This window comes from Myotis myotis, unplaced genomic scaffold (genome assembly GCF_014108235.1).
Source record: "Myotis myotis isolate mMyoMyo1 unplaced genomic scaffold, mMyoMyo1.p scaffold_m19_p_16, whole genome shotgun sequence".
NCBI lineage: Eukaryota > Metazoa > Chordata > Mammalia > Chiroptera > Vespertilionidae > Myotis > Myotis myotis.
This window is the reverse complement of record NW_023416320.1, coordinates 8103830-8118211: the sequence shown is the minus strand read 5'-3', so window position 1 is coordinate 8118211 and position 14382 is coordinate 8103830. Positions and strand designations below refer to the sequence as shown.

General features: G+C 39.6%; 1 protein-coding gene and 1 pseudogene across 10 annotated transcripts in view; one reads left to right on the top strand and one right to left on the bottom strand.

Annotated features, from left to right (window-relative positions):
• ESRP1 (epithelial splicing regulatory protein 1) overlaps window positions 1-14382 on the bottom strand; it is a 52442-nt gene that overhangs the window by 24319 nt on the left and 13741 nt on the right. For 7 of the 10 annotated variants that reach the window (XR_004972409.1, XR_004972410.1, XM_036337729.1 and 4 more), the window contains exons 5-12: window positions 10308-10406; window positions 10118-10172; window positions 8781-8891; window positions 8519-8651; window positions 8386-8428; window positions 6161-6462; window positions 4577-4798; window positions 2198-2396 (exon numbers count right to left, since the gene is read on the bottom strand). Coding sequence is in view for 8 of the 10 variants with exons in the window: in XM_036337729.1 (XP_036193622.1) it covers window positions 2198-2396; window positions 4577-4798; window positions 6161-6462; window positions 8386-8428; window positions 8519-8651; window positions 8781-8891; window positions 10118-10172; window positions 10308-10406 (1164 nt within the window). In the remaining 2 variants the exon portion in view is untranslated. The remainder of the gene's footprint in view (window positions 1-2197; window positions 2397-4576; window positions 4799-6160; window positions 6463-8385; window positions 8429-8518; window positions 8652-8780; window positions 8892-10117; window positions 10173-10307; window positions 10407-14382) is intronic. The other 3 variants (XM_036337730.1, XM_036337728.1, XM_036337732.1) reach the window with 1 other exon arrangement.
• LOC118670521 lies at window positions 11378-11663 on the top strand (annotated as a pseudogene).

Genomic DNA, 14382 nt, shown 5'->3' with positions numbered 1-14382 from the left:
TCATTAATGACAGTATCTCAAACCAAGAAGACAGATATATATATATATAGTAGGTATAAGTCTTTTCTGCCTTAAAACAAAGAAAAGTAGTAATTTTTAATAACTAAACATATTAGTCTACTCAGATTTGGGTATTCCTCAAATGATAGGACAGCTATTCTCATATTCCTAAAAGAGAATAAGGAGTATACTTTCATAGACTAGAAACATGGAGGTGAAATTAAAATGCTCAGCTTTTAGAAAAGTTAAATTTTTATAAACAAATTAAAGTTTACAACTTTAAAACAATGATACTTTAGCAGCACGTCTTTCCCAAATTCAGTAAGAAACTCCTCAGTGAGTCATAACTAATCACTATTTTAACTGTATTAGTCCTTGAGATTATATAAAAAACAATGCAATTTCTGTAAATTTTTTGGTTGTTGTATAAATAGGCAATCACCTAATGTGAGTCGGCAGGAAAAGAACAGTCCAGTAGAACAGGCGTAACATTAGCACAAACTGGAATTCTGACTTAAACTAAAAAATAAGTGAACTCTTTCACTAAAATGGAAAATGGCCAAATTTTAGTTAAAATTTTGGGAAAATATTAATAGTAAAAATGTGTAAATATATTTTTATGTGAAAAATACATTTATCATGTTTATTATTTTAGGGCTTCTGAGGGAGAAAGGGAAGAAATGAAAAGTCTTATGAAGAAAGTGTAATGACCAGTTTTGCACCAGGAAGAGAGAAATAAAATGATATCACAGCAGAATTTGGGTTACACATGAAGGAAAAATTCCCTTATCTCATAACACTCGATAGATTATCACTAAGAGAAATCATAAAAGTTACTGACATAATCAGTGGCTTATGGACAGAATACATGTGACTAAGATTACTTTACGATAACTACTTAGCCCTAGCTAGTTTGGCTCAGTGGATAGAGCATTGGCCTGCGGACTGAAGGGTCCCAGGTTCGATTCTGGTCAAGGGCACATGCTTGGGTTGCAGGCTTGGTCTCCAGTGTGGGGCATGCAGGAGGCAGCCAATCAATGATTCTCTCTCATCATTGATGTTTCTCTCTCTCTCTCTCCCTCTCCCTTCCCCTCGGAAATCAATAAAAACATATTAAAAAAATATATATATGTTACTACTTAAACCCAATCATAAACTTTCAAAACTTGATGCTCATTAGATCAACTCTTAGATATTCACCAACAGCAAGCAGCAGGTAAATGGAATATTAGCATTTAGGAATTCCAAGGGGGAAAAAAAGGATTAAGCCCCACTGAATATTCTCTGAATTAACACTTATTGAAATAGGTTTCTTGGTATGGATTTCTCTGTATTAGAAAGAAATGTTCTCTAACACTCCCCATTTTATTGGAATCAAGCACATCATCCAGTTTACTGTCTCCATTATCTCTGGACTGTATTCCAAGTGCTACACGCTTCAAACATACCCAACATGCCTCCTGACAGGTATGTTTTATTCGAAAGTGAAAACTGTCCAAAGATTGAAGTTTTAACACTCATGACTAACCAGAACTTGGTCTTCAGACTACAGGGCTTATTCCTCTCAATTGGGGTTCCAGAGGGCTTGCACCCAGGGGCCAATGCGCAAGAGCATGTCTTGAAATTAAGCACTGATCCTGTGATCCAATGGAAACTTTGGCTAATTTATTTACGCATTTATATATTTTGTTTTACTAACTTGCTCATTCCAGATATCCTGGAGAGCAAGAGAAATGCTCCCCAAGTTATCCTATCCAAAAATACTTAATGCTCAGTGACTTAGAAATGCAAAATGGGTATCAAATGACCCTTCTACAGAAAGCTTCCTGGGTTACAGGAGAAAAAAATAAAGATCCGGCCATACTTATTTTACCTTTAAATGCGTATTAAAATATCTACAATAGCCAGGTTGCCTCCCAGAGTCAGTGCTTATCTTGAGCACACTAAGCTTCAGAAATCAAGGGCTTATATCACTGGAAAGCGAGAATATAATTGGAAAGGAGGTATTTGTAGCATCTCTAATTATGGGGGTGTCCGCAACCAAGGTCTTCAATGATTCCCAGATACTACCGATTTCAGATGGGAAAGCCTACGTAACCACCTTGCCTGCCTCAGAAAGAACCAGGAACACAGAAAGCAGCTTAAGCACCTACCAGCATATAGCGTAGAAGAGCGCCAAGACCCAAGAAAAACTTACATGGTAACTTACATGGCGGTGGGGATAAGCCATTTCGATTTAAAGTGCCCCCCATTAACACAAAGTTCATCTCCTCAGCTGAACACTGAAAGACTTCAACATATCTGTCCTTCATGGTTTTTTTATGACACTTCTGTGCAGCCAAATATGCTCTGTCCGCAGACTTCATCTGGATAAAGGCATCTCCTGATGGGCGGCCCTGAGCGTGCGGGGGAAGAATAAAAAACAAAAGGAGACCGTCTCCTTCAATGAGGAAATGGTTGCTTTCAAAACATGCAAAGTGACAATCACCCACAGCACAAACACTGTAGGCACAAAATCTGGGTGACAGTGTGCTGTCCTGAAATCAGACTGGCATTTCATCCCCTAATTACCAGAATGGCCCGCAAAACATGGAAGAAACAGTTTTGAGGGTTCGTGGGAGAAAGTGATCCTTCTTGGTTTCTATTAGTTATCAGATTTACAAAGGGTTGACGAGGTCTCCTTGTAACTGTGGTTTCAAAGTATAGGATTGTGTATTGGGTCTTGCACTTCTGAAAAATCCAATTATAACGTTTGATTGAGAAAAGCTGATAAGAGAATGCGTACTAGAGCCTTACATATCCTCCTGTAAGAAACTGGATGAACGAGTGTTCTCTTTCGGCTCTCAGTTCTGTCCATCACTGACCTGCAACATACCTTTCTCTTCTCCCTGCAGCCTAGGTTGGAATGTGGCCTGGGGCAAGGAAGGGAGACAGGAAATGGGCAGTGGCCAAGCACAGTTCAGGCTGGGGACAGCAGTGCCACCAGCCTAGTCTGGAAGCCCTTCTCTCGCCTCTGCCCATGCATCTCCATCTTAAATCTTAGTCAAACAGGTGCTGATAGTAATTTTCTCTATGACAAGTAGCTTGCTAAAAATCTCCTATTTAGAACCAAGCTGATAGATGTGTTCCACAGAACTGGAATGCCTTAGTTATATTTAGCATGGACATTTTATGGGGGGGAGAAAAAGACACAATCAGCTTATAGGAATTCTTTCATAGTTATGGATTTCTTTAAAAGTCTCTCAGGGACTATTTAGTGCAAATGATTACCATGCAAGTTACCATACGAGTTGCCAAACCAGGGAAATCAGGGATACCAGGGAAACCCAGTCCAAGAGGGAAACCTAACATCTTTGAGGCAGCTTGTCCATCATCTAAGAAGCATTTCTCCCAAGTGCAATCACAATAGGTCATGTGGGTCAATGATAGGTCAATCTGTCTACTGTTATTAGTTAAAAAGTAATAGCCCCTAGGTTATTAGAAATGGTGACTCAAAAGAAAAACCAAACCAATCCCTGGTGGGGATTTATGGACAATTGTGGGGCATTTTCTTCAAAAGGACTTTCACCAGTGAAGCATGCTGAGAGGGGACCTAGCATGTGCTGGTGTGGAAACCCAAGCAGGGGTTCAGGAGTTTCCGACTGCCTGTACCCAGTGACATGCACTTCCCAGTGAGGCAGGATTATGCTTTCAAATATGACCAAATCTCCATGTGGAAGGGAAAATGGAACACTAGCAGTTTAGAAAAACGTTGGCATTTCCAATACAAACCCGTATTAAACCCATCATTGATCAGAAACATCTCATTTTCAAAGATTAATACAACTTCGCTTTGAATAAAGAGTTGCAAAATTTTTAATTAGGACTACTGGGTTTATAGGTTTTGAGGATTCTGTCCTGCTTATGACAGCACAAAATACTGGCATATTGTCCAGCAACAAAGATGATTAATTATATTTAAACCACAAATTAAGGGACACTAAGCCAGGAATGATTTTTAATATGCTTAGAGCGTATACTTGCATACCACAGAATTTGGTTAGATTTTGATAGGTTTCTATGAAATAATTCATTAATACATTTGAGTGCCTGTTATGACCACATCCTATTCTAGCTGGTACAGATACTAGTCTTTATTGAGGTTGTACTTTACTGAACGTAATTTGATATGTAACACACATACACGTTTTCTAAACAGTCTATGGATACAAAATACTCTCGAACAGACAAGCTCATGGGTATATCTTGTCCACGGTTGCTTTCACACTATGACAGCAGCGTTGCAGAGCTCAGCAGTAGCAACAGTAAAATGTTGTATTAGACTGATGTGTACTATGTGATGCTACTGAGAATCTGATGGATATACGTGATGACAGAATCAGACTCAAATTTGTATTTACCGTAATGATGACAGCATTCTTTCTGGAGTTCATCCTAAAGACCTCTCGCATTTATAGTTACATCTTTCCTGCAAGGCTAACTACAAAACTGACAAACATTTGCACTCTTTTAAGGGGAGAGACTCTTTGATGATAATGATAAGCAAATCAGTTTTCGAGCTAAGTGACTTTCTTACCTGGTGATTCAATACCATGTGAACTCCATGAGTTCGAATATCTGTGGAAAACTCCCCCAGAAAGTCCAGGATGTCCTCGATTGTGGCTGCATAGGGAAGACCTCGAAGGCGTATACAGTCTCTAACGTTTGTAGGGGGCACAAACTGCTGAGGTAGTACTGGAATAATGGGCGGGGTCGGAAGCGGAATGAGAGGAGGAGCCGAGGAGAATCGATTCAGCACCTGTACTCAAAGCAAAACAGAAGGGACTCAGTCTTGCCTTGCCAAGGCTGTCTGCAGACCAGCACTGGCATCACTGGGGGAGGAGCCTGTGAGAAACGCATAATCTCGGCTCTACCCCAAATCTACTAAATATAAACCTGCATTTTAACAAGGTCCCCAGGTAAGGCATAGCATATGAAAGTTTGAGACGCACTCATGGAGAAAGGGCTTCATGCTTTGCATCAGGGCAAGCGTGAGACCCACTTTTGCAAATGTGTGCTGAGGTATGTACCACACACAGCACAAATCTGCTTAGATGAAGGACTCGTCTACTCGACAAACACATCACTATCTGCCTTGGGACAACTATCCTTAAAATCTATCACTTGCATAAATATCTGGGATGGCTAATCATGGACTACTGTAGCAATCTATCAGTTTCATTTTATTTAAGTAGTATTGCTTCACATTGCTCCAAACCCAAGAAGTAAAAGGAGAATAGCCCAGTAATGGAACCACAGGTAAAACAGTGACTCTGGATTATATTAAACTATAATGCCACATTTACAAAGTAAATAATATATAAAGCAAAAAGATAGAACGGCAATGTGAAACTGAAAAAATAATAATTTAGTGACCATAAAAATAATCACTAGCTTCCATGTGAACTTTAGACACTGGCAAGGCAGAGGATCTTGACTTTTAAATACAAGAAATTTAACTATCTTGAGAATGAACGTGGTCAAGTTCATTTTGGAGAAAAAAAAACGTTCCCATGCAAAATTCAAAGCTCTTGCAGATTTTTGTCTTAGTTTAGAACATGCCCTCTATTTGATAATACTGTGCAAATGCCATGTGTGGCATCCCCGGATTTTCTGAACAATTTACCATTGCAAACTTAATCATCCTATAAACTAAAAATATAGCAACCAAAAGACACCTGAAAATTTGCCCTAATTTCCTCACTCACCCCCGTTCACAGCTGCTCTCTGAGTAAGAAGTGACAAATAAACAAAGAATGAACACAGCTAAAGATTGGCTCCCTCCTGCCCAGTCCCTACCCGGGACTGACCCTGCAGCCTGGGCATGTGCCCTGCCCAGGAATCGAACCGATGGTCTCTTGGTGCATGGGTCGATGCTCAACCACTGAGCCACAACGACCAGGCCAGATATATACTTTTGAAACAGAATACAAAAGAATATCTATAGCAGCATCCCAGTTATATAAAAACACCTGGTATTTTTGTATGTGTGTACACAGGCTAACAGTGGCTATCATTTTGTTACAGAGTAAGATTTTATTTTAACAACGAATAGTGTAGGGTTGGTTCCGGAAATAAATAGAAATAATGCAAAACCACCAACACGCTGTTAAAAACCAACCTGCTGAACTTCAGCTGCTGTGCTCCTGAAGAGTTCAATGTATCTTTTACCCAGCAAGTCCTTGTGCTTCCTCAGCGCGTTCTGTGCATACTCCTCGCAAGCAAAGAGGACGAAAGCATCCCCCGTGGGCCTGCCATCTGGGTAGGTAACAAAGAGGATGCCCTCCTTCCCCCCCGTGATGGGGCAATGCTGTCCAAAGAAGGCCACCACTTCGTCAGCCGTGGCTGTGAACGGGAGCCCCCGCATGCGGACAATGACTTGATTTTCCTTGGAGAGAAACTGGGCTACCTCGTTGGATGTACCTAGGAAACACAAAGATGAGGAAGCAGGGGGAGAAATGATTAGGACATCAACTTCACCAAGTTTGAAATGGTAAAATTCTTGGCAAGGTCTTGAATTTGTAATGAAGTCCCACACTCCCAGTTGAGTTTCTTAGTAACAACCCAGGAAAAAAGAATTCTCTTCCCACAGTCTTAAAACTTTCCCCCTACCATTTTCATAAAACACTTCTCAATTAGGAGGATAACCAGACAATTCAATTATGGACCAGCCACCATATTCTTCTCATGGAGAGGCAATTAATCATCATGATGGTTAAGGGCATAGGTCCTGGAGCCAGAATGCCTGGGTCCAATCTTGGCTTTACCATTTTACTAGGGTACACAGGACTTGGAAAAATTTAACCTCTGTGACTTAGCTTCCTCATCTGTAAAATGAGGGTAAAATTACCTATCTCATAAATTATAAGTTATTATATATAAAGTACTTTAGTGATTTTTGTTATTGTTTTCTGATTACTTCTTATTAAGAAAGATTAACACATACTCAAGTACAGAGAATAGTATAATAAATATACTTAGCAGTTAGTTTCAACACTTATTCACATTTCTGCCTAGCATAAAGCATTTTGTACAGTATGGCCATGTAGCAAATACTCAAATGCACATCATTCAAGCTCTACACTAGCAATATTTTCCCTTACTTATACTGCTCACATACCATGAAATACTAGGTATTAACTTGAACATTAATAACGTTGCCACCTGCAACTTACAATGTTATCTATCATAGGACCTCAGAATCATAGCAACTCAAAACACACTCTATCCTCAACCAATACCAAACATTACTTTGGAAACACTATTAAACTTGAAGCTCTAAATTTGGAAGCCGTGGTTTATCTCAAGAAATAAGTTCGAGAACAGAATTATGCCAGCAAATTGTGTAAACCAGAAGCTGCTGCTACAAGTTCTACAATGGCAAAATTTTTTTACCAGCGCTACATAATGCAGGGGTACAAATGTCCTCTGTACTTAAGTGAAAGTTACCCTAGTATATTTTGGCAATAGGTATCCAAGGTCTCTTCCAAGACTCACCCACATCCTTTGATTCAGCTAACCTACTTTTAGACACTCATCCCAATGAGTGGCACATACATAGACACAAAAATATTCACTGTAACATACTTAAGAATGAAGAATTGGACATAAGCTCTAGATGCCCAACAGGGATGTTTAATAAAAATGTATGGTACATATAATACTGAATAGTAATGAACATTTAAGAAAATTGAGTAACATAGGAAGATATTCAATATGCTAAAAGGAGCAAGGGAGTTATAAAGCAATCTGAACAGAGCAATAGAAACTTACAGAGCAGTTATACGTATAGAAAAAAATCTGTTGGACAAGTCCTAGTTAACATTTTTTTATGCATCTGTTATTTTTAGGTTTTAAAGTTGCAAATCACCCAAGAATTGGATAAAGACTTACGCCACGTATCCTAAAATACCAGATGCCAGAAAGCTACCATAGTCGTGGCCATTGATGAATTAAGGAAATTTAGAGAAAAACTAGCAGCAGATATGCAACAATGCCAGGTATTCTACTTGGCTGTTTAAAAGTAGTTTTCAGACTACCTCATTTCTTTTAAGAACTACTTTTCCCCCTTTGTACATGAACTTTATATGACCCGTTCACTTTGTGTAATCCTACTTTTAATGGCTATTTAACTATAGTGGGTTGACTCAAGCCTTAGGGCAAGAGTTATGCATTACACTTACTGATACTATTGGACATTTTCTTCCTCCTATTAAAAAAAAAAAAAGTTAATTTCTATGTTTCATTGGGAACTAAAAACTATTCAAGACACTGCTTATCTAACCTTGGCATATAGGTCAAAGTTTCAGATTCTTATTATAGCCACATTTTATAAAAGGCACTCACCACCAGCAATTTTAAGAAAATCTTCACCTGTTGCTTTGTAAACCTAGGAAAAGAAAGGGAAATTAAGATACGGTTTCTGAGCCTTCTAATGTTTGCACTCAAGATGTCAGGGTCTCAGGTGGTGAGGACGTACCTCTATGTACCGGGTCCCCATGTGATGTTTGTGCCTCTGCAGTGCGAGGTCTCTGTGCTCCTCACTCACAAATCTAACCAGAGCCTCTCCATTCCTCCGACCCTGGGCATTCAGACAAAGTGCTGCACCTCCCCTTTAGAAAGATCAGAACAGGGAGCAGTAGGAAAAAAAAAAAAAAAATACAGTCAGGGGAAAAATGATGGGCAACCCATGATCCCTTTGGGATTGTTAAGTAAAAAATAAGAGACGAAAGAAAACCAACTTGGCAATATTGAGTCCTTTGAAAAATCTTGCAATATCTTGATCCGAAGACTGCCACGGCAAACCCCGGGCTCTGACTACCGTGTTGTCGTCAACAAGTTCCATCTTGCTGCTGTGGATCAAGCGAAACTTCAGGTTGCATGATTAAAGCTAGGGCGTCTGACCTCTTACCCCCAGTAAGACAATTTGCCTATTCACACATGAAGTGTTATTCTTTTGGAGTGTGGACAGACTTTTAATCTTGCCTAATTTACTGCGTAAAGTCAAAGATTATCTGGGCACAATTCAAAGTTATGTCTAGGTGGTTCACTACAGAAAGACAACTGGCTGTACAGATCCAACACGCTAGCTCCCCCTGCAATCCATCCATCAGCTGAGTCGCTGCTTGCCTGCCATACACTCGAAAGGGCCCAGGATCGATTCTGAGAAAGCAGAGTTCTCCCAACATCCGGATGGCTTGGGAGAATTCAGAGCCAAGAAGGACAGGCTTAAATTCATCCTCAGAACTGGCCAGGACACCGGAGGGTTTTAAACCCACTTTGATAGCAAAATTTAAGGTGTGCATGAAGCTGGCGGTTAACCCACGTCAGGAATGTGTGTGCACGGTCACAAGTCTGCCATTAAAATATCTCCTCTATCAAACAGGGGAGCCATCACAGACAGTGTTTACGGAAATGCCCAGGAGTGCCCACACCCCTTAATGAGTCATTTGCAAACCACCTATGATATATTTTGAACACCTTTTGATGTTCTATTCCTCCCACATTCATATTTTCAGTACTCCTAGGACATTTTCCTAGTGAGTCACTTTCTCTACAACTAAATAGGCCTCAAAGTCTCTCTGTGGGCAAAGATGCCAGAAGGTTCTGTTCATGTCAGGCACCAGGCAATCTCACACAATTCACTGCAGTGATTTACAAACTTAAATAGGTCTGCCTGTGATCACAAACAGAGATACCACCACCTCCTACTCCTCCCCAGTTATTTCCTTTGCTTTAAAGTAGAAGCTGATAGAACATACTTCAAATTATCTCAGGAAAGACCCTTGTGAACTCCTGTAAAGCCTATGATTTTCCCCTTTGGAAGTTTTCCAGTGAGAGAATGGATAGTTCAGAGAGGCTACAGTAATCACAGACACAAACACATGCTGCTGTACCTAAGGTCACAGTGACTAAGGATGCAAATATTTCATTAAATGTTAATCCCGACATCCAAGCACAGTTTAAGATAAACCTTCTTCTAGGAATGACCTGCTCTGTGAAAAATGGATAGCCAAAGAATAAAGGAAGTTAAATGTCACAAAGCGAATGAAACAAACCAAAAGGCTCCAACACTCACCAAGTGCCACTTTCAAATTTGTAATTGACTCTCTCTGGGTCTGAAAACCTGTGATCTAAAAATGAGAACACACACGTCATCATTTTAGCTATTAGAGAGATAGGTGATGGAAGGAAATTCAAAAGCATAGGTGAGGGAGAGAGGGTGGGGTCAAACTCTAGGTGTACGTCGTTACAACGGTGATACTCACTGTAAGGCTCTGAAATCATTGCTAAGATTATATTCCCCATATCTTCAACTTCAGAGGCTCCATACCGGGACACCGAACTGTTGTTCTCAAAATTTAAACCTGGGAGGTTAAGTCAAGGAAGCATTTTGGGGAGGTAAAATGAGGTTGCTTCTAACTTCAAATGAAACACGCACAGCTAAGAAGCGAAGTAAAATGTACCTAGATAGGCAATTCTTTCAAATCTCAGCATGGCTGCATCCCATCAGCTTGGACTTCACCCACACTTCCTGAAGTCTCCCATCTCTCCGACATAAAAATGGCCAAATAAACCCTGTCCTGAGGTACTACCAGCAACAAAATTTGTTTGTTGAGCAGTAGTAAATGCATCAATACTGAGACTTTTGTTGAGTTTCAAACCATGAAGTATTCAACAAAATCAAGAGAACTCTTCATCTTATATATCGTTACAGCACACACAAGGCAATGACTAAGCTGACATAAAGATGTGGTTATGTCCGTGAAGATCATAAATGACTTTTTTTTTTTTAAGTCTAATGTTGGAAAAACACACCTCAAATTACTGATGATGCTATTTTTGGGGATGCTACCTCTACTCAAAACTTCTCTTCTGAAAGATTTTTCGAGTCCCAGAGTATGGCCATCTTGCATGGCAGCAAACGCTTGTCCTTTGAGAGTAACTGTGTTAAGAAACAATTCAAGCACTCACGCCAACACTGGCCAACATAGCTCTTGATCCAGAAAGGAGATTGTTTGGGTAAGACAGGACACGTGGCTTTTAAGAAATATATGGCTCAAATTGGGTTTCAAGGTGGAACCCAAAAGAAGAATTCCATCAAGTCTTATGAATTTAAAATCTCTCTAAAATAAGCATGTATCTTTGTTAAGATAGTTACCTTTAGAAGCTAACAGTCATTGAAAGTGTTTAAGTTTCAATGCTACAGTCACACTTGTATTATGCATAGATTTGCATCAATTTTATAACGTAGTACAAGTCATATAACAGTACTGACTGGCCCCATGTTCCAGTCAGCCTCGCAGTCCGGTACGCCTCCAGCCAAGACTTCACCAAAATGCCATCTCAAATGGAAGACGCCATGGAAGTCATGATGTTCACATTTCACGAATGTGCTGAGGTTAAAGGCTACTCAACAAAGGAGAGCCTGAGAGTACTCATGGAAAAGGGATTCCTTGGATTATTTTAGAAAATCAAACAGGCTGTGGCCAAATGATGGACCTGAACCAGTGCTGAGATGGCAGAGTGGGCTTACAAAGTTTTCCTTTTTGCTAACCACTAGGCTTACCCTCGCATGCACTGCTTACTTTATAGTGCACACGAAGCAGAAGGGAAAGAATTAGGCAAGACGGAGCAATTACTCCCTGATTAAGATTTCTCCTAATAGTCCTGGCCGGTATGGCCCAGTGGGTTGAGCATCTTCCCATGCACTGAAAGGTCTCCAGTTTGAGTCCCAGTCAAGGCAGATGCCCAGATTATGGGCTCGATCCTAGTAAGGGGCATGCAGGAGGCAGCCAATTAATGTTCTCTCACATCAATGTTTTTCTCTCTCCCTTGCTCTCTGTCAAAAAAAAAAAAAAAAATCAACAAAAACATATTAAAAAAAAGATTTTCCCCAATAGATCGTTTAAGCTGCCCCACAGCTTACCCTGTTTAAGGATTTAATGAGTTGCTTAGGACCACTAGAACGTGTATACAAATAAAATCCCACACCCGTTTGACAAGAGAAATGAAAGCCAATTAAAGCCAGATAAGTCTTTTCTTTTTATATTCTTCTTGCCCTTAAAGCACAAAACAAAAAACACATCATAATAAATGGGATTTTATCTTTTCTCAAGTTCAAAATGAAAATAGTGACCAACAGGTATATAAAAAATGTTCAACATCACTAATTATTGGAAAAATTGAAGTCAAAAAAATCAAAACCATAATGATCACCTCACATCTGTCAGAACAGCTATTATAAAAAAGACAACAAATAAGTATTGGAAAGGATGTGGAAATAAGAGAGTCCTCACACACTGTTGTTGGGAATGTAAACTGGTGCAGCCACTATATGCAAAACTATATGGCAATTTCTTAAAAAATTAAGAATAGAGCCATCTAACCTACCTACTCCACTTCTGGGTAATTATCCCAAGAATACTAACACTAATTCAAAAAGATATATTGCACCCGTGTTCATTGCAGCATTATTTACAATAGCCAAGATATGGAAGCAACCTAGATGAAAGGATAAAGATGTAGCACACAGTATTATTCAGCCATAACAAAGAAGGAAATCTTGCCCAGCTGGTGTGGCTCAGTGACTGAGCATCGACCCATGAACCAGAAGATCACAGTTCAATTCCTGGTCAGGGCACATGCCCAGGTTGTGGCTTGATTCCCAGTAGGGGGAGTGCAAGAGGCAGCCAATCAATGATTCTCTCTCATCTTTGATGTTTCTATCTCTCTCCCCTTCTCTCTTCCTCTCTCGGAAATCAGTACACACACACACACACACACACACACACACACACACATAAAAGACGCAAATTGTGCCATCTGCAACGACATGGAGGGACACAGGGTACCATGCTAAGTGAAATAAATCAAAGAAAGAAAGACAAGTACCATATGATTTCACTCATTTGTGGAATCTTAAAAAAACAAAAACAAAAAAACACACCATAGATTTCAGGGAAACAGACTGGAGGGGAAAAGGTTGGAAGGAGAGCAAAAGGAATGAAGGGGATAGACTGTATTGTGATGATAACTAGACTTACAGTGGTGAATATTTTGTAGTGGATACAAATATTGAATTATATTGTACAGCTGAAATAAATATAGGCTTGTATACCAATTTTATCACAATTAAAAAAACTAAAAGAAATAAAATGAAGATAGCCTATATTTAGGGTGGTAGCTATTAGCCTATTTGCATTATTTTATAATTTTCTGACTGGTATTTTATAAGGATAAAATATGAAGGCAGCTATTAAGAAAAAGTTCTTAGGTACTATTTTACTTCAAATGAAGAGGACATGTACAATGTTAAAACAATTTAGAGAGTCCTTGCTGGTTTGGCTCAGTGGCTAGAGCATCATTAGCCTACGGTCTGAAGAGTCCTAGATTCGATTCCGGTCAAGGGCACATGCCTGAGTTGTGGGTTCAATACCCAATAGGGGGGCATGCAGGAGGCAGCTGATCAATGATTCTCATCATTGACATTTTTATCTCTCTCCTTCTTCCTTCTTCTCTGAAATCAATAAAAAAAAAGTTAAAAAAAAAATTCAGAGAGCTCCATTCCACCAATCATTAGAGCCAATCATCTGTAGTTAATTCAGTAAGTAATACCCTTTTCCGTTCTCCAAAATCTCCTTTCCATTTCAACCCCCTCCTAAGCCTCCTCCTTTCTTCCTTCCTCCAGCAGAGACCCACCCTGCTAGGCAAATTCATTTTTCCCTTGTCCCTCACCAGCTGCATGTCTCTGCAGTTACATATACCACGTGTACAAATGCAGCCATGTGGTTTCAGCTTATCTGTAAAGCATAAACTGTAATCATCTTTAGTTTCCTGGGGTTGTTTTTCTTGTTTGTTGTTTGTTTTTTTGGTAAAGATGAAATGAGATAAAGCAAGCAAGGGCATAAAGCAGGCATTTAATAAGTGATACCCTTTCCCCTTCTTCCTAGAACCACCAGGTGACCAACTTTCCCATTATAACCCATTATTTCATCACACTTTGAGGATCACATTTATGACTAAAAAAATCTGAATTCACCAGATGCCGACTTGGATACTCATAAGATAATCATCAGGCTAAAATGGTAAATAATTTCTGCAACACACACCTGCGCAATCACTCCCTTTACATCATCTAGTGATGAAATAAATGTGCTGCTCACTGAAGGATTAAAAAAAAAAATCAATCCCAGGAGATATTTGAACAACAGAACAATGACCACCTATTGGGGTCACTAAAATGGTCACCTGTGGAAAGGCTGTACTATCCTATATAATAAAAGGGTAGGTAATATGCAAATTGACCCTAACGGCAGAATGACCAGAACGACCACTCAACCA